This window comes from Ovis canadensis, chromosome X (genome assembly GCF_042477335.2).
Source record: "Ovis canadensis isolate MfBH-ARS-UI-01 breed Bighorn chromosome X, ARS-UI_OviCan_v2, whole genome shotgun sequence".
Taxonomy (NCBI): domain Eukaryota; kingdom Metazoa; phylum Chordata; class Mammalia; order Artiodactyla; family Bovidae; genus Ovis; species Ovis canadensis.
The window spans coordinates 121,699,430-121,719,935 of NC_091727.1; the positions used below are offsets into that span (position 1 = coordinate 121,699,430).

Genomic DNA, 20,506 nt, shown 5'->3' on the forward strand with positions numbered 1-20,506 from the left:
TTGGAGTTTGCTTCTATCACCAGTCACATCCACAACTGGGTGTTGTTTTTGCTTTGGCTCCATCTCTTCATTCTTTCTGGAGTTATTTCTCCACTGATCTCCAGTAGCATACTGGGTACCTACCGACCTGGGGAGTTCATCTTTCAGTGTCCTATCTTGTTGCCTTTTCATCCTGTTCATGGGGTTCTTAAGGCAAGAATACTTAAATGGTTTGCCTTTCCCTTCTCCAGTGGGCCACGTTTTGTCAGAACTCTCCACCGTGACCCGTCCATCTTGGGTGGCCCTACACAGCATGGCTCATAGTTTCATTGAGTTAGACAAGCTTGTGATCCATGTGATCAGATTGGTTAGTTTTCTGTGATTTTCAGTCTGTCTGCCCTCTAATGGAGAAGGAAAAGAGGCTTATGGAAGCTTCCTAATGGGAGAGAATGACTGAGTGGGAAACTGGATCTTGTTCTGATGGGCGGGTTCATGCTCAGTAAATCTTTAATCCAATTTTCTGTTGATGGGTGGAGCAGTGTTCCCTCCCTGCTATTTACCTGTGGCCAAACTATGGTGGAGGTAATGAAAATAATGACGACCTCCTTCAAAAGATCCCATGTATGTACTGCTACACTCCCTGTTCCCAACCCTGCCACAGGCCACCACCGACCCATGCCTCTGCTGGAGACTCCTGGACACTCCTGGGCAGGTGTGGGTCAGTCTCTTGTGGGGTCACTGCTCCTTTCTCCTGGGTCCTGGTACTCACAAATTTCTGTTTTCTGTACTGAATACTAATTTCCTTGAGGAGAGAGAGACTATATCTTATGTTTGTATCAAGTACTTAGCTCTTGGTTTTTCAGTGGTAGGTGCTCAATTAATATCTGCTAAATAGAAACAGAAGAATATAGGAATGTAGACAACATTAAAAGGCAGTCTGGTTTCTATTCCCAAATAGAAAAATTATTGTCATGTGATCTTGGAAAATGAACTTTTTATTTTCCTCTTTTAGAAAATGGAGTGAATATTTCCTGTTCTTCTTATCTCAGTGGCTTCTTATGAAACTCACATGTAAAAATAAATATGAAATTTAGAGCTATGTATTGCTCTGATGTGTTCATCTTGTTTTTCAAATATAAACTACTTTGGAAGCTTAATAAAAAACTATAAAAGGAAAATGACAGAGGATAAAATGTTAACTGTGTCCTGAAAATTAAAATAAATGCCTTTTAGTGTGTTTTGCCTTTAGAATGCTGACACTTTCCTCCAGTTGTTCAAACAAATTGTTTAAATGAACATATTGTAAATGTTACAGGGGTTTTCCTGAAAAGGAGAAAGAAGGAAATGTAGACATTGCCTCCCATTTCCAAATGCTTCCTGTAGTCCAAGTGGTGTCAGCATTCCCTTTGTTCTTGTTTTAGTCAATTCTACTTAAAAAGAAATCATTTAGAGATAAGTGGAAAGCACAAAAGGGAAATCATTGGGACAACTTCCCCCATTTAGTTTCAGACTCATTGCCAGAGAATATGAAGGCTTATAGTCACATGAGAAGGTAAGTCTAAAACTTACCTTTCTAATACTTAACTTTCTATAAATAAAATGTTCATTTTCTAAGATCACATGACAAAACTTTTCTATTTAGTAATAGAAATCAGGCTGCCTTTTAATGTTGTCTATATTCCTATATTCTTCTGTTTCCATTTAGCAGATGTTAATTGCGCACCCACCACTGAAAAACCAAGAGCTAAATACTTATCATTTCTATTTTGTTAACTAAGGTAACCAAATGCCTTTGGGTGTTTGTTTTTTTTTTTTTAATGTGAGGAAACAAACTACGGGAGTTTAATGAAACTGGGGAGATGTAGCACCTTGGGAGAAAGGAATTTGATATTAAAATCTCAGGTTTTTAATAGGTAGAGTTCCCAGGAGTATGAAAAAAGTGAGGTTTATGTGGAGTGAGGCTGACCAAGTGTACCTGATCAAAGTTAAGTTTCATGAGCAATCCAGGTGAGATATTTTCTGATTATGCTTTAATCATATTTTCTTCTGGAACATTTTAATACTCTTTTCAGCTACCCCAAAACCACTTATTATACTCCTACTTCTCAAATCAACCCATGATTGTCTCCATTTTATTTTCACTTTTCTTGTGTTATTCTCCTTTACTCCTTTTGCTTCGTACATGTGTGCCCTAAGTGTTTACAGATAATACATATGTGACTGTGTATATGAATATATTTATCTATATAAATGATGAAGTACAACTTGTAACCACTGAATAAATGTTTTGAAATAAATAAATGAAGGTAACATCCAATAATATTTTGCAATTGGATGAATAGTCCTTGTCATTTCTGTTTTCAACTTCATGATTTATATTTTTACAAATTAATAATTTATTCATTCATTCATCAAGTATTGACAAATTACCTACTCTTACCCTGATGCTGGGAATATACTGCTGATCTCACAAAGCTTGCACATTTTACACAAGTATATATATAAATAAACCAATAATATAACCTCAGGTAGTGGCGAGTATGGCCAAAAAGTTGATTTTTTTTTCATAAGATGTTACAATATAATGAAGGAACTAAAACAGTGACTGGCATTGTGATAGTGACTGGCAATCACTTTCTCAGGCTGTGTTGGTGTCTAATTGACATCGGGTGGTGAGGGAAGGACTTTCAGAGGTGGTGACACTTTAGTTATGAATAATAAGCTGGTGTGACAGAAAAGCATTCCCGACAGAGAATAGAGCGCGTTAGTACTGAGGCGGGATGACTGTGAGCTTTCAACTTAATGAGTTAACTGATGTTTGATGCCTTCAATAATATATCAAAATAGAGCATGTCATAGTGCCAATCTGTATACTCACTATCCCTCAGGGACTGTTCAACTCATTCATTCATTTAGGACATATTTATTGAGCACATAATGTGTGTCAGGTACTAGTTATAGGCACTTGGTCATCATCAGGAACAAAACAGACAAAAATAACTGCTACATAGAGCTTACAGTCTAGAGGAGGGAAACAAGCAATAAATGACAACTCACTAAATGATATTTTATATTAAAAGGAAATGCATGCTTTGAAATATAGAGGTAGGTGTGGTATGTGTGTATGCACGAGTGTGTGTGTGAGTGATTGGTACAGGTTGCAGTTTTAAACAGAGTGGGCATAGTGTTGGTCTTATTGAGAAGGAGATGCTTAAGAACCCAAGAGAGTAAGTCAGGTACTGAACCAGACCTTAGAGAGGCATTAGTTATTGTGTAATATATAGGAAGACAGCTTTTAGATTGACAATATCTTCATACACTCCAAAAGTTCAAATTCCAAATATATAACATGGCAATTAGACCATAAAAATGCATGGGATGCATTATAGAATTCTCTAACTTCACAAAATGAAATGGTCTGGAAATGAGGACAAGTATTCAGTGCTCAGCCAAAATATTTCTCTGATGACATAAGAATTAGGGAGCCAAGAACCACATCACCCACTCCAGATTTCTGGCTTCCTCCCAAGAGTCTAAACATTTGTTTCCTGAGAAATACCACTTGAATAATTCTTGGCCTCTGGACAGGATATCACAAAGCTAAAACTATATTGCCTTATTTTTGAGGTTAAATTAGGACTTTTACATTTTTTTTTTAAAATTTATGTTTTGTGCACTGTGGTTATACAGCTATATTTCGGATAATATTGGCAATTGCTTAATATTATTCTGAGAGATAAAATCTTAGGTAAGGAGCAGATACTATAGACTCCATGTAAATTCAAGAGTTTTAGAGTGTAAAACATAAAAAGAGAAACTCAAATCCAGGCAGGCCTTACCAAAATTCTGAAGCAAGGCATTTACCTAGAGTAACAGAAAATAGGTCATGGGACATAAGAGATGTGTTCTGAGGGGAATGTTGAAGGAACAGTGTTCATCAACTCAGAGAAGAGAGGCCTGAGGGATAATTTAATAATTATCTTAAAATATCAGTTACTTAGATGCAGAGGATAGTCAATGGTTTCTTTATTCTTAGATGGCTAAATAAACTTAAGAAAGCATGGAAGATTTTCGTTACACCCTTAAGGAGGAAACTTGATTGTGAAATATTGGAAATGGATCCTGAGGAAAGTTGTGGAATCTTCTCTCTAAAGAGTTTTATAAATAGGAGAAAGTCTCATCTGTCTATGATGGTTTGAGTGGAGCAGCAAGACCTAGTGACTCCAAGGATTCTTCTGTAGTACTACATTTGGTGCACTAGCTCTTTTGGAATCATGTTGACTTCAAATAATGTTGGAGTGTACTGGCATGATTTGCATTTAAACTATTGGTTAAGTGATTAAAAAAAAACAAACTTCTGTAAGCAAGTTGAGATCTTTAATAGTTTCCTCTCATTTCAAAACATAAATGATGGCCTGAATAATATTTCAGTATGTTTCTTTACAGTGTCAGTAGTAATTATTTCATTGGTGGTGATTAGTATTAATATCACTCATTAGAAGGAGGGAAAATAATGTGAACTATGCCAGTCCACACAAGTTCTGTTACCTTAAGCATTTAGTAAAAGCAAACTACTTATTTGAATAATTTCCTTTCCATAGATATCACCAAGAGGTTACCACATTTAATATCTTTTGTCTATAAGTTCATTTGCTTTTAACTCATAGTACTCTTCTTTCATAGGCCTTGTGGAAACAATTCACAAGAAGTGACTGAATCTCACACATTTGAAAAGGTAAGTTTTAATTTTCTTAAAATTTATAGTAAAATTGTATAAAGTAAATGTATCTGTAACAAAGCAAATTTTATTTTAAAGAATTTTTGGAGAATAATTAGAACTGAATATGACTTTGTAGGTCATCAAGCTTATTTTACTGTTGAAGAAATGGAGGTCCTGAGAAAGTAAATTTGTATTCAATGTAACAATAGTAGAATTAGGGCCAAAATTCAGGCTCCCTAACTCATGGTCTAGTGCTCTTAATACACATCACTAAATCTTTCTCTATTTTGGTGGTTTTGGGGGAGGTCCCAGGAGCGTGTGTATGTCTGTGAGTGATAAGAAACTAGATTCACGGAAGTTTGACAGGCTTATGAGAGAGAGAGAATTTAGAAGAACATGTTCTTTAAAAATGAAGGACACAGGAAGAGTACCATGGCAGAGGGAGACTCATATAGAAGATATTTCTTATGATTTTAGAAATGACCTTTTTCTTTTGGGTCTCATAATGGGCTAAGGAGGAGAAGGGAGAGATACTGATTTACCATGCATGGAAATAAAGAAAGTTGTTATCATAGGAATTTGACTCATTAAATATCACAGATGATAGTTAAGAAATTAAGTATGGCTCCAGTTTCATCCATCTCATCAGAACTGATTCAAATGAATTCTTTTTAATGGCTGAGTAATACTCCATTGTGTATATGTACCACAGCTTTCTTATCCATTCATCTGCTGATGGGCATCTAGGTTGTTTCCATGTCCTGGCTATTATAAACAGTGCTGCAATGAACATTGGGGTACATGTGTCTCTTTCAATTCTGGTTTCCTCAGTGTGTATGCCCAGCAGTGGAGCCAATTATACAGAGTGAAGTAAGCCAGAAAGAAAAACACCAATACAGTATACTAACACATATATATACGGAATTTAGGAAGATGGCAATGACGACCCTGTATGCAAGACAGGAAAAAAGACACAGATGTGTATAACGGACTTTTGGACTCAGAGGGAGAGGGAGAGGGTGGGATGATTTGGGAGAATGGGAATTCTAACATGTATACTATCATGTAAGAATTGAATCGCCAGTCTATGTCTGACGCAGGGTGCAGCATGCTTGGGGCTGGTGCATGGGGATGACCCAGAGAGATGTTGTGGGGAGGGAAGTGGGAGGGGGGTTCATGTTTGGGAACGCATGTAAGAATTAAAGATTTTAAAATTTAAAAAATAAAAAACTAAAAAAAAAAAAAAAAAAGAAATTAAGTGTGGTATATATTGGCGACAACAAATCTCACCAAACCTTATGAAAAAGAATGTTCACAGCTATTGAATTTTTTTCTAAGGTGTCCATAGTAAGGGAGCATCTGTGTAGCTTGGAATTAGAATCTGTGTCATTAAGTATTTGGATAACATAGCAGATGAAAATTGTCAAATAGTGTGTCACTCTAAAAGACTCATGGTAATGTGGAAGGCCAATGTTAAAATAAAAGAAAAAGCATATGGCCCAAATTTATACACAATCAAGCTACCTTGTTCTAAATAAAAACTATGTTTGCTGGACCCATCTCAATTTCTCCCTCCCTAGACAACTCAAGTCCTTCTTCATATTTTTCTTGTGTGCCAGAGAGGGTGGGTCAGAGGGAAGATAGGGAATACTTCCAATAATCCAAGGAGAAGATAATGAGACTTCCTATTTATCATTTATCTCCTATTTCTCATTTAAAACTCCACGCAGACATCATCCCCTCACTGAAACTCACTGCCTGGATTTCCGTAGACCCATATGGAAAAAAAAATGCTTCTCTCTATCAGTTAGTATTTAGTGGACTGCATTCCATTTGTCTTGTTACCTCTCTACCTTTCCTGGACTAGACTATCAGCTTCTTGAGGGAAGGAAATATATCTTTATGCTTTTCTCCTAATTTAGGTTTTTCAGCCTTTAGGAAGAAGTGGAAATGATAGCTGCTTTTTCACACTGGCTTCCTTACAATCCTTTATTCTATCTTTTGGGTCTCAGGGATTCTGCAGCCCACTCTGGCATATGGAATTGATAAACTAAGGAAGGAATCTGGTTATTGTTATTTAATGTTTAGGAACTTATAATTATCTGTAAATGTTACATCTTGAGACACTCTTTGCTACATTTTCTCTGAAGGATGGGCCTCTTTGATATCACTAGTGAAACTTAAAAGATTTCTATTAAGCATTTAAGGAAAATTGTTCCTCTTACTTAAAAAAAAAATACAGACAGCTTAGGCATAGTTGCCAATTGTGGGAATGAGGTCTTTGATGGTTTAGCAATTCTTGCTCTCCAATTTCCTTCCCTTTTCATATTTTCTTATTATGTTTATCTTCCCTCTTCTAGGATTTTTTAAAAATTTTGTTCATATGTGCATCTATGTATGTATACCCTCATTCCTTACAAATCACTAAAATTAGCAGCCCTAGTCTCTACTTTGGAGAAGGCAATGGCAACCCACTCCAGTACTCTTGCCTGGAAAATCCCATGGGTGGAGAAGCCTGGTAGGCTGCAGTCCATGGGGTCGCACAGAGTCGGACACAACTGAAGTGACTTAGCAGCAGCAGCAGCAGCAGCAGTCTCTACTTTGCAAAATACTCAAGATAAGAATGAGTCATACTGTGCAAATGTGAAATATTTAATACATACCTGCCTCTTTCCCATATGGGGCTTGTAACCCCAATAGGTGGCAAGGGGTAAATCTTGACAAGTAAATGGACAGATAGAGCTTTGTTTTATTCAACCCTTGCCCAACCTTCTGATCAAAATCTTCTATCACCCAATTCACACATAGCCTTACTGTGTGCCAAGCACATAGTAGATGCTTTATACATATTCATTTAATTCTTGCTACAATTCTGTGAAGGGCTTCAGTTGGTAAAGAATCCACCTGCAATGCAGGAGACCCCAGTTTGATTCCTGGGTCCGGAAGATCTGCTGGAGAAGGGATAGCCTACCCACTCCAGTATTCTTGGGCTTCCATTGTAGCTCAGCTGGTAAAGAATCCGCCTGCAATGTGGGAGACCTGGATTCAATACCTGGGTTGGGAAGATTCCCCTGGAGAAAGGAAAGGCTACCCACTCCAGTATTCTGGCCTGGAGAATTCCATGGACTACAGTCTATGGGGTCACAAAGAGTCGGACACAACTGAATGACTTTCACTTTCACAATTCTGTGACGTGAGACCTATTCCTATCTCCATTTTAAAGATGAGGAAAGTGAGGCATGAAGATGTTTTAGTACATTCTCTAGAGTTACACAACCAATAAGTAATGGTGCTGAAATTCAAACCCAGGCAGTATGACTCCAGAATTAATGTTCTCAGACAGTATACGAAGATCTGAAGCTGTTGTGATTAATTTTCTAAGTATATCTGCATTTCTCTTTGCTAATCTATGTCTTCTTCTAAATGTGTGTCACATATATATGCTAGAGAGCAGCTCAGAACCAAGGAAGATGGTATATAATTTGCTCTCAACATTCGAATACACAAGGATTAATGGGAATCTGCGAGAGAGATCAGTTGAAACTAGTAGTAACAGAAAGTCAGCACAACAATCCAGTGATACAGAATGAAATATTAAAAAAAAAATTTTTTTTAACAGCTTAGTGAAGTGTGGAGAAAGCAATGGCATCCCACTCCAGTACTTTTGCTTGGAAAATCCCATGGACGGAGGAGCCTGGTGGGCTGCAGTCCATGGGGTCGCTGAGAGTTGGACACGACTCAGTGACTTCATTTTCACTTTTCACTTTCATGCATTGGAGAAGGAAATGGCAACCCACTCCAGTGTTCTTGCCTGGAGAATCCCAGGGACAGGGGAGCTTGGTGGGCTGCCGTCTCTGGGGTCGCACAGAGTCAGACACGACTGAAGCAACGCAGCAGCAGCAGCAGCAACAGTGAAGTATAATTGATATGCAAAGAACTGTACATATTTACTGTGTATAATTTGATAAATTTTGAGGATTTTTTTAAAGATATCTTTTGAGTCCTGAAATTATGAGTCTTTGTACAACTTTCTCTTCAGGGAAATTTTCATTTGTTGCCCCCTAGTTGTCACAAGAGCACAAAAATTATTAATTGGTCTTCGAACTTAAATGGAAAATAATGGAAATGAGGTGTCTTAAAGTAAGAAAGTTTCATATTTTAATGTGGTAATGCCACTAGCCAGGCAAGGAAAAGTTCTAGAAAAGAGCTTTGTAAGAAGGAGTCTTATAAAGTGAATAAGACTGTGACTTTTAGAAGCTTAGTGATTAGCAGTGGAGTGTTAATAGTGCTGAGACCTTGACTATTTAAAATAGAATAAGTTAAAAGAGGACTGAATATACTTTTGTACTTGAGAATAAAGGACATAAAGATTAAAACCAGTGAACATCAATTAGTTTATCTACTGATATTAGATAGTTGTTTCAATCACCAAATGTTTATCTTTTGCAATTGTGTGGTAATTCTCTAGAATGACCCATGCCTCAACCTGCTACACAATCTAAAAATACAATCACCAGACAGTCTCATTCTCAGTCTCAGAACTTTAAGGACCACATATATATCATTAAGGCTTCCAAGGTGGCTCAGCGGTAAAGAATCCACCTGCCAATGCAGGAGACATGGGTCTAATCTCCGGTCAGGGAAGATCCCTTGGAGAAGGAAATAGCAATTTACTCCAGTATTCTTGCCTGGGAAATCCCATGGACTGAGGAGCCTGGTGGGCTATAGTACATGGAGTTGCAAAAGAGTTGGACACATCTTAATAACTAAAACAACAGCAATGTATCATTAACTCTAGTTCTGAGCTCTCCCCTATATTCTAGACTTGTGTATCCAACTGTCCACTCTGTATTTTCACTTGGAAGTTTAATGAACAACTCACTTACCATGTCCAAAATTGAATTCCTCATACCTATGCCTAGCCTGCTCCTCCCCTAGTGTGCCTCCTTTCAATAAATGGCATCATCATTTACCTAATTGCTTAGACTAGAATCCTTGGTATCATTTTAGATTACCCTCTCGCTCACATACCCCACATTTGATCTTTTAGAAGATCACACCAGACCTACCTTCAAAATATATTCAGAATATGGCACTTTCCACCATCATAGTACAAACTGCTAATATCTCTTGGCTAGAAAATTACTAGAAAACTGTTTCCTTTTCCAGTTTATTATCTATTCAGCAGCTGGAATTATATCAAAGATACAACTAATTTCATATACTCCCTGATCAAAATCTTTCGGTGACTCCCATCTCACTCAGAACAAAAGCCAAAGTCTAAAACGGCCTAGGAGGCACCACACAAACTGCACCTCTACCTCTCTGACCTTTCCTCTTCTTACTTTCTTTCTTGCTTACTCTGCTACCAACCCACAGAGACAGTCCCTCATTAGGGCCATTGTACTTGTTGTTCCATCTGCCTGAAACACTCTCTGCTGTTATCTTCATGACTCCCTCCACCTTTTTATTCAGTTCCTTCCTCAAAGAGGCCTTCCTAATCATCCTTTCTAATAGCCTTGTTCCCTCACTCCACCCATCACTATTTAGCCTCTTAACCTGCCTCTTATGTTTTGTATGGCATTTATCATTACCTAACCTATTTTTGCTTGTTTGTTTTATGGTTTATCTCTAACACTGGCATATAAGTTCAGTGAGGGCAGGAATTCGTTCATTCATTGTTGTATGCTGCTTATCTAACACAGAACTCGATGTTTGCCAAATAAATGATTGACTGAATGAATGAATGATGGTAATCTAAGGAGACGGAAAAGGCAATGTCAACCCACTCCAGTATTCTTGCCTGGAGAATCCCATGGACAGAGGAGCCTGGTAGGCTGCACTCCATGGGGTCACAAAGAGTCGGACACGACTGAGTGACTTCACTTTCACTTTTCACTTTCATGCATTGGAGAAGGAAATGGCAACCCACTCCAGTGTTCTTGCCTGGAGAATCCCAGGGACAGGGGAGCCTGGTGGGTTGCCGTCTATGGGATCGCACAGAGTCGGACACGACTGAAGCAACTTAGCAGCAGGAGCAGCAACCTAAGGAGAAAGTAGGTCACAGTCTGAGGAGAGAAATGAAGCATTTCTTCAAAGATATGCTGGCAATCTAAAATATAATTCTCAAGATCTTCTCAATATTAGTTAAAATAATCCAGCTGTTCTCTTTTCAAGCAATATAACCACTTTGAAGCCAACTGTTAAATATGCAATAAATATGAACCATAAGACCTATAGTTTTCTTCTAAATGAAATGCAAAGATTAATAGGTGAAATGGTTTTGAAACCCAGTTTAGGAATTGTTTAAGCATTTTAAAACCCCTGTGCCAGTATTAGAATGACAACTTGAGAAAATTAAAATCTATTGTTGATCTTTATTTTTTCTAACATATGCTGTGCCATGGCTGTAGGAATTTTCTGCTGGTTGTCCGGTCTCCAGCTGGGACTTAACTTCCTAACTTTATTGAGACTCAATCCAAGGATACACATGTGTATACTCTGGTTTCCTGTTAGTAGTTCATTAACAAGTTCATCATGTGTTTATTCCTGTCTTAGCATTATCAAGAGACAAATCCGGAAAGGTCATGATTTTACAGTAAAATTCTATATGATTATTTCTCTGAACTCTTAATTGATGAACTGTTTCTATTATAGTACATTTAGATGTAAAAGGGGATAAGTGGAAGAGTTGTTTTGTAACTTGTATTCTTAGGAAAAATATTTTAGGTAGAAAAGACTCATTTGGAGAATAGTCTGTTTTAATGAATTTATGGGAAAAAGGCTTTACCATGTTTCATCAGTTATTTTCAAAAGATTCAAATAAATTAAACAGTATTTAATATTAAATAGCAGTATGATAAAGTGGAAACTGATTCTTATACCAGCTGTTACTAACTAAATGGCTTTGATTAGGTCATCTCTGTATTCAGGGCTTTAGTTTACTTGGCTGTAAAAAAGGGTGTTAGACTATGATTTTTAGATTAGTTTCAGCATTTTGGCAGTGTCTCTGAACATGATACTTTCTTACCTTTGAAAGTAGGAATATCAGTTTTCATGATATGATTAATAAAAATGTTATCTTGATAATTGTTGAATCTAGATAATGGGTACATGCAGTTTCATTATATTATTTCTACTTTTATTTATCTTTCAATATTCTTAAACAATAGTGAATTTAGAAATGTGAAAAAATGCTTGATAGCAGATGCTATACTATGTTGGAACTGATATTGTGAAGTCTATTTCATGTCTATGTTTTTCCTCTTATCATTTCAGGGCATATTTATTTTTTTGGAATTTATGCATTCTTTGATTTTTAGATTCCATGTGCAGATACCTTTGGGAAGAGTAACACATTAAGAAATATCAATTGTATTTTGAAAAATTGAAGTATTATTGATTTACAATATTAGTTTCAGGTGTACAGCATAGTGACTCTTTTTTTCTATAGGTTATTACAAGATAAAGGTTATAAAGCCCTGTGCTATACAGTAAATCCTTATTGTTTATCTATTTTATGTATAGTAGTTTGTATCTGTTAGTGCCATACCCTGAATTTTTCTCTCCCTCCCTTCTCTTTCATAACCATAAATTTGTTTTCTATGTCTGTGAATCTGTTTCTGTTTTGTGCATAAATTAATTTGTATTATTTTCCAGATTCTACATATAAGTGATTTCATATAGTGTTTGTTTTCTCTAAGTTACTTCACTAAGCATAATACTCTTTAGATCACCTATGTTTCTGCAAATGGCATTATTTCATTCTTTTTTTATGGCCAATATTCCATTGTTTATACATACCACATCTTCTTAAGCCAGTCCATTGTTGATGGGCACTTGGCTTGCTTCCATGTGTTGGCTATTGTAAATAGTGCAGCTGTGAATTCAGTTGTACTTTAATGAGGATTTATCCCTATGTTATTTAGGGTTACACAGTAAGTTGTGATAATCAAGAGACCTTGAAATATTATGGCTCAGGCAACAGACCAAAGGTGGGCATGCAGCACTGCTGCAGGAGGTCATCCAAGCCTGAGGGTCCTTCTGCCTGTTGCTTGCTGTCTCCTAGTATGGTGACTTTGTCTATGTGGTCAAATTGGCTCCCATTATCATGTCTGTGCTGTAGTCAACTGGTTTAGTGAGGAGAGAGAAAGAAGAGGACAAGAGTTTTCTTGTCAAAATATGACCAAAGGTCACACACATCACTGCTGCTTGCATATCATTGTCTAAATTTCTCTCATACCTAACTGTGAAGGAGTATGGAAATGTAGTCTCTGGCTCAGAAGCCTTGCACACAGATAGAGCTCCTAAGATTCCATTACTAACAGGAAGAATATGAAAATGGATGCTGACAAAAAATCTTTGCTAAAGTTTATCAAACAACATTATCTTGACAAGTTTCCTGAAAGACCTAGGCCTTTGCAAATAGTGAGCTGTATGACTCAAGCTGGAATCAAGATTGCTGGGAGAAATATTAATAACCTCAGATATACAGATGACACCACCCTTATGGCAGAAAGTGAAGAAGAACTAAAGAGCCTCTTGATGAAAGTCAAAGAGGAGAGTGAAAAAGTTGGCTTAAAGCTCAACATTCAGAAAACTAAGATTATGGCATCCAGTCTCATCACTTCATGGCAAATAGATGTGGAAACAGTGGTTGACTTTATTTTGGGGGGCTCTAAAATCACTGCGGATGGTGATTGCAGCCATGAAATTAAAAGACGCTTACTCCTTGGAAGGAAAGTTATGACCAAACTAGACAGCATATTAAAAAACAGAGACATTACTTTGTCCACAAAGGTCTGTCTAGTTAAGGCTATGGTCTTTCCAGTGGTCATGTGTGGATGTGAGTGTTGAACTATGAAGAAAGCTGAGCACTGAAGAATTGATGCTTTTAAACTGTGGTATTGGAGAAGACTATTGATAGTCCCTTGGACTGCAAGGAGATCCAACCAGTCCATTCTAAAAGAGATCAGTCCTGGGTGTTCATTGGAAGGACTGATGTTGAAGCTGAAATTCCAATACTTTGGCCACCTGATGTGAAGAGCTGACTCTTGTGAAAACACCCTGATGCTGGGAAAGATTGAGTGCAGGAGGAGAAGGGGATGGCAGAGGGTGAGATGGTTGGATGGCATCACTGACTCAATGGACATGGGGTTGGGTAGACTCTGGGAGTTGATGATGGACAGGGAGGTCTGGCATGCTGCAGTTCATGGGGTCGCAAAGAGCTGGACATGACAGAGCGACTGAACTGAACTGAACTGATAACTCATAAAGAAATGGTTAAAAAGACAGTTGACCTGTTTGTAGTGCTTTCTAACATGAACTGATTATTCAGTCTCAGATTCTTTGACCCCAAATGATATCCTACCATTCAATTCAATGCTGATGCTATCTGTAGTTAGCAAAGACCCCACAGGTTAAGAGGTCAATCCCTCAAGACTGTCCCCACTTCAGATGCCAGTCAAAAGTCCCAGTACTTCTGACCAACCAGCTGTAAATTCAGAAAGTCCTAATGACTCATTTTAGGTTTGATAGTTCATTAGAATGACTCAAGGAACTTTGGAAAACACTGTACTGTCTATTAATGGTTTATTATAAGAGCAGCCAAGTGGGAGGCATGTAAAAGGGCAAGGTATTCATGGTGGTAGGGGTGCTTCAATTCATGGAGCTTTTATTCTCTCTCCAAGTGTGTCAACTTCCTTGTATCTTGATGTGCTCACCAACCTTGAAACTCTCCACGCCAAGTTGTTTAGGAGTTTTTATTGAAGTTCCATTAGTTAGGCATAACTGACTAAATCTTTGGTGATGGAACTCAACTTCCAGCCCCCTCTCATCTCCCAGGAGCTCAGGTGATGGGGATGATAGTTCCAACCTCTAATCTAAAGGTTGGTTCCTCTGACAACCAACCCTCATCCTGAGCTAAGTGGGGGCTCACCAATCATCACCTCATTAGCATAAGCTCAAGTTTGGCTGATAGGAGATCATTAAAAATACAGAAGACACTCCTTTCACTCAGTAAATTCCAAGAGTCTTAGGAAACTTGTGCCAGGAACTTGGGACAAAGAGCAAATATATTAGGAGCATCAGTCTCCTACCTACTTGCCAACCCCTCTACTCCCCGCCCCCAAACCATCTCTTCTTAAAGACACTCACCTTTTCCACAACACATATAGAATGAGTTCTTTCCTCTTAGCTTCCTTAGGTGCCAATTATTCTGTCGTAGTGTACTGTTCCTATCATACAGAACTATAATTGTCAAGTTTCTAGTTTCTGTCCCTCTAACTAGAGTGTGAGCTACATGAGATAGTATCTAACTCACATTTATACCTTAAACATCTAGAGCAGTGCTTGGCACATCATTGCTATATGAACCATTGAATAAATGTGAGTGAATAGAAAACAGAATCTTGTACTACTGACCTTTGGCAGTCTATGTGTCTGTGTTTAAGTGTGTTTGGTGTTGATCTGGTGACTGCATCATGATGACGCTAATTGTATTTCCTAGCTTTTGTGGGTTTCCTGAGAATCTTAGCTCTGGTATCTTGCTGTTGAATCTGTGGTAGTCTGTAGAGGAATTTGGAGTTCACAAATGAGTAATAGCTGGTTTTAGAGTATTAAAAACTGGATTCAGGGGAATGCAGGCAGTCTAGATGCTGTCTGTCTCACAGAGTATGTTCTTTATAGCACACTGCTTTTCTGTAGACATGTCAACTCTACCAAATAACTTTTCAAGTCAGTTTTCTGGGGTGTTATGATTTTTAAAAAAATCCCCACAGAACCTGAGAAGTTTGACATTTGCCTGAAAGTTTAAAAACTGTTCTCAAATTCAAAGAATTTTTTTTTAGAAAGTGTATGTGTTTGTACATATAAACTACATATTCAATGGTTATTTAAATTATTTTCAAATACTTATTTTTCTTGTTCATGCTTATTTAATGTCTTTTAGCATTACAAAGAAAATAATACTATGGCACATTAAATAATGTCTTTGCTAATTGCCTCATTTTATCAAAAGTTCAAGAATTCCCATTTCCTGTTTTGGTGGGAGTTGCGTAACTTTACACAATGAAAAAGATATCATGACCCCTGCCAGTCAGCTATTTTAGCTGCTGAGGTATCAGGAAGAATCCCAGAAGTAGTTTTACAGGAAAAGCACTGGACTAGTTGTGAGGTCTACCCAAGTTTTATTTTTCTTGAATGTTTGATTTCTGGAAGTAATTTAACCTGTTGAAACTTGAATGACATTCATTTTTAAAACTGAAATCTTATCTACTTAACTATCTCAGGGTGCTAATGGAATAAATAAGGTAATAAATATGTTAAAGGAAATCAATCCTGCATATTCATTGGAAGGACTGATGCTGAAGCTGAGGCTCCAGTACTTTGGCCACCTGATGTGAAGAGCCCACTCATTGGAAAAGACCCTGATGCTGAGAAAGATTGAGGGCAGGATGAGAAGGGAGTGACAGAGGATGAGATGATTGGATGGCATCACTGACTCAATGGACAAACTCTGGGAGATAGTGAAGGAGAGGGAAGCCTGGTATGCTGCAGTCCATAGAGTTGCAAAGAGTTGAACTCAACTTAGCAACTCAACAGCAACAAAAAATACGTTCCTGCTAAAGAGCTCATGGATAGTACTTGTCTATCTTAGTGATATCAGCCTATGAAGGCTCAGTTCTGACATACTCTTGACCCAATAAGAACCATTCTGTTTTAGCAGGTGGAGGTTTGGAAAAAGCCTAATGTGTGCTATGCCTCTGAAATTGATCTGGGCCCCTGGGACACTTTGTAAGCTCAGGCTTTAGATTTTCTCTCTTACCCCATCATCTGCTACTGGCTGTTTAATTGGACTTTGGTTCCGATCTGAAGTTTAGTTCTTTTTCTGTGTCTCTGTTGAAATTGGGATCCAGGCCTAAATCTTTGGCCTAGGTTTTGCTGACCGCTTTTCAGGGATTGACTGCTTGCAGAATCATTTGTATCACCTTGACCAATTCTCTCAGAAGAATGACCTTATCCCAACTGTTCTTAGAAACTTCCCTGCTCTGAGGCTTTGATGTACCTCTTCATTTCATGTCCCTTGGGTTACACTGACCCTCAGTTCAGTTCAGTTAAGTTCAGTTGCTCAGTCAGGTCTGACTCTTTGTGACCCCATGAATTGCAGCATGCCAGGCCTCCCTGTCCATCACCAACTCCTGGAGTTCACTCAGACTCACGTCCATCGAGTCAGTGATGCCATCCAGCCATCTCATCCTCTGTTGTCCCCTTCTCCTCCTGCCCACAATCCCTCCCAGCATCAGAGTCTTTTCCAATGAGTCAACTCTTCACATGAGGTGGCCAAAGGACTGGAGTTTCAGCTTTAGCATCATTCCTTCCAAAGAAATCCCAGGGTTGATCTCCTTCAGAATGGACTGGTTGGATGTCCTTGCAGTCCAAGGGACTCTCAAGAGTCTTCTCCAACACCACAGTTCAAATGCATCAATTCTTCGGTGCTCAGCCTTCTTCACAGTCCAACTCTCACATCCATACATGACCACAGGAAAAACCATAGCCTTGGCTACATGGACCTTTGTCGGCAAAATAATGTCTCTGCTTTTGAATATACTATCTAGGTTGGTCATAACTTTTCTTTCATGGAGTAAGCATCTTTTAATTTCATGGCTGCAGTCACCATCTGCAGTGATTTTGGAGCCCCCAAAAATAAAGTCTGACACTGTTTCCACTGTTTCCCCATCTATTTCCCATGAAGTGATGGGACCGGATGCCATGATCTTCGTTTTCTGAATGTTGAGCTTTAGGCCAACTTTTTCACTCTCCACTTTCACTTTCCTGACCTTCATCAAATGTGGGTTTATACCCTTTTTTCGTTTTGGTATAGGCTAACTTTCAGTAGTGGGAGACTGCTCCAACTAGTCTTGTCCCACTTCCTTTCTCTACACCAATTAGGCTTATTCCCAAATTCTCTCTCTCTCTCTCTTTTTTTTTTCAGGAATTGCAACATGCTTTGTATCTGGGTCAGAGTAATGAGTGCTAAAGTATAAGCATACAAAGTATAACTGGCAACTTCTATTGATGTCACTAGAAAGCCATCAAGTAGGACTTTCAGTATATTAAAATGAGTTGTCTTTTTGGTGTCTTTCCCTTCACACCAAAGAGCAAAGCTAAGCCTATGCTTTCACTGACTAAGCTATCAAATCAAAGTAGAAGTTCAAATCTAACCAACTTTAATTTCTGAGGCATGGTGCATTATTGTTTCCAACTTCATTTTATCAACTATACAGTCAGCCCTCCAGATATGGGTATTCTGCATTCACAGATAAGGAGGGCCAGTTGGACTATACCATTTTATATAAGGGACTTGAACATCCATGGATTTTGGTATCCATGTGGGGATCATGGGACTAATCCCCTATGGGCACCAAGGTATGACATTTAATTTATGGTTTTGCCAACAAAAACACACAGTGTGAGAGTTGTGAGTTAAGTTTTATTTCAGGCAAAATGAGGACTATAGCCTGAGAGACAGCACCTCAGATAGCTCTGAGAAACTGCTCCGAAGAAGTAGAGGGGAAGGTCTAAAATATGTGATTTTGGTGAAGGGGAAGTACATGTAATCAAGCACATATTTTTTTGCGAAAGTTTCTGCTAGTCTCTTGTAGGTGACTGCTAGTCACGATAAACAGGTGTCACCATTAATGATTTTAGTGATTTTCTAGATATGAGGAGATACAAGAATTGGGCTCATAAAATCAGCTCCTAAAAATATCTATCTGAAGACCTGTCCTGCCAAAGGAGTTCAGGGCAGAGAGCAGGGTGCCTCATTTCTGCTCTCTGCCCTGAGCTCCTTTCAGGTGTTGTTGAAAGTCAGCAGCTGTAGCAGCACATGATTTAATCCTTGTAGAGGTAGATGGCAAGTGCCAATTTGTAGTTGACAGTTTGTCTGTCTATAAATAAATGTGCTGTGTTATGCTAAGATATTATTATACTTCTATTTCTTTAATTGTACCTCTCCATTATACTACATAGTATAATACAGTATTTGCAAGGGCCAGAAGATTTGGGGGAAACAGGAAGCTTGAAAACTTCCTAGAGAGTTTTTTTAAAGTAGAAGATAAATTAATTAATTGGAATTGTGATCACAGGGAAAAGAAAGATTTTGAATCTAGGTCTCTATTTCCTTATCATCTTGTCAGCAAATTCTGATTATAAAATTCCTCATGTAGGCCTGATAAGTAATTTCTGACAAAAGAACCAAACTAGCTGACATCTGAAAAGCAAATACCAAATTCCCTGAACAATTCTGTTTCTTTCCATCTTCAACTTCAATTTAAGGGGAAGCATTAACTATGCAAATGAGTAAAAAAGGAAAAAGACTTAGGTAAAACAAAGTTAGTAATGGAGTGAAGACTGTAATCCACGGTCCCCTCTTCAGTCAGACTCTTTGCTTTTTATTTGTTTATTCATATATTTAATGTAAAATATATCTTTGTTATCTGAGAGAAGTTATCAAGTCTGAACCTGTGTTCCAAAGCAAGAAAGATACTTTTTATCCATTGGAATATTAGATGGTATATAGACTGAATCCAATCTCAGTTCATTCTTATTTTGGAATAAATCAGTCACCATTTAATCTACTTTCGAAAAACATCAAAAGTATCCAAGCTTCTTATAGTTTTGCATAGTTCCTGGTCATGGAGATAAAATCAGAAGTGTATTAAAAACTGTGGAGACTTGAAAGATGAGGGCCAACTTGATGGTGATCTGAGTTTCTTAATTTTGTCTGGGCTAACATAAAATCTTGTTTGGTTATGTAAAGGGTTATTTGAAAAACTTTCAATGGGAAAAATATACATGACACTTACTGAGTTTTAATTACAACACCGGGAATATTAGAAATGAGGGAAAACCTTAGTCATCATCTAGTTCTAACTGCCAATTTTACATTTGAGAAACTGACTGTTTCTTAGGGGAAATGCAGAGGCAATTTTTGCTTGGAATTGAAAGTTAGACTAGATGAATTTTGAGGTTCCATTCAGTAAATTTTTTTGAAACTGAGGCCAAAGAAGTTAAAGAAATTGCCCAAGGTCACCTAGCTGACTGTGGGAAAGAGAGTCTAGAGTAGAATCCAGGTTTCCTGATTCCTTGTCCATCTATGATTCTTTACATACTTAAAGATATTTGAAACTCAACACAGTAAAGCACTCTGAGGAAACAACATAGTCCTGGCAATCACATATTTAAGTTTAATCACTTACTTATCTTTTAATTCCCAATGTGGTGAGTCACATAGTAAAATAACATTGGCATACTGCAATGCCATATAAGGAACTAATTAAAAGGGAAAGAAAATCATTCAGATGACCTTTGTGATTTCCTCTGAATCTTTTGACAAATATAACCTTGAATGCTGACCTGTTTGAATTCACATATTCTCATGACAGTACATTTGGTGGATAAGACTTTAGTTCTAAGGTCATTTAAAATCTGTTAAGCTAGAAAACTATTCATTGAGACAGATTTTAGTGACGTTGCAGAAGAATTCAATTAAAGCTGGACACATTATTTGCTTGTAGTAAGTCTGGAACTTAAATTTGAGGGAGGGAGTGTTGGGATTAGAGGTAAGCTATTTTGAATAATTTTTTGTTTCACTTTATTCACTTCTTTTAAAAGGGGCTCATAATTCTTTTTTGTGGCAAAAATTGACTTGACAATATTAATCTGGGGAAATATTGTAATATTTTACATGAAGTTAACTAATAGGTGATGGATAATCAGAGTAAATAACACTTGATTTTAATTTTTATT

At 37.7% G+C, this 20,506-nt stretch overlaps 1 protein-coding gene across 4 annotated transcripts in view; it reads left to right on the forward strand.

Annotated features, from left to right (window-relative positions):
* The first annotated feature begins 1,434 nt into the window (after positions 1-1,434).
* The window catches only part of IL13RA2 (interleukin 13 receptor subunit alpha 2), a 90,569-nt gene continuing 71,497 nt past the window's right edge, over positions 1,435-20,506 (forward strand). Inside the window, exons 1-3 of one of the 4 annotated variants that reach the window (XM_070290876.1) lie at positions 1,459-1,531; positions 1,893-1,986; positions 4,663-4,714. In XM_070290876.1, the coding sequence (XP_070146977.1) occupies positions 1,910-1,986; positions 4,663-4,714 (129 nt within the window). In that variant the 5' untranslated portion in view covers positions 1,459-1,531; positions 1,893-1,909. Of the gene's footprint in view, positions 1,532-1,892; positions 1,987-4,662; positions 4,715-20,506 lie in introns of all 4 variants that reach the window. The other 3 variants (XM_070290877.1, XM_070290875.1, XM_070290878.1) reach the window with 3 other exon arrangements.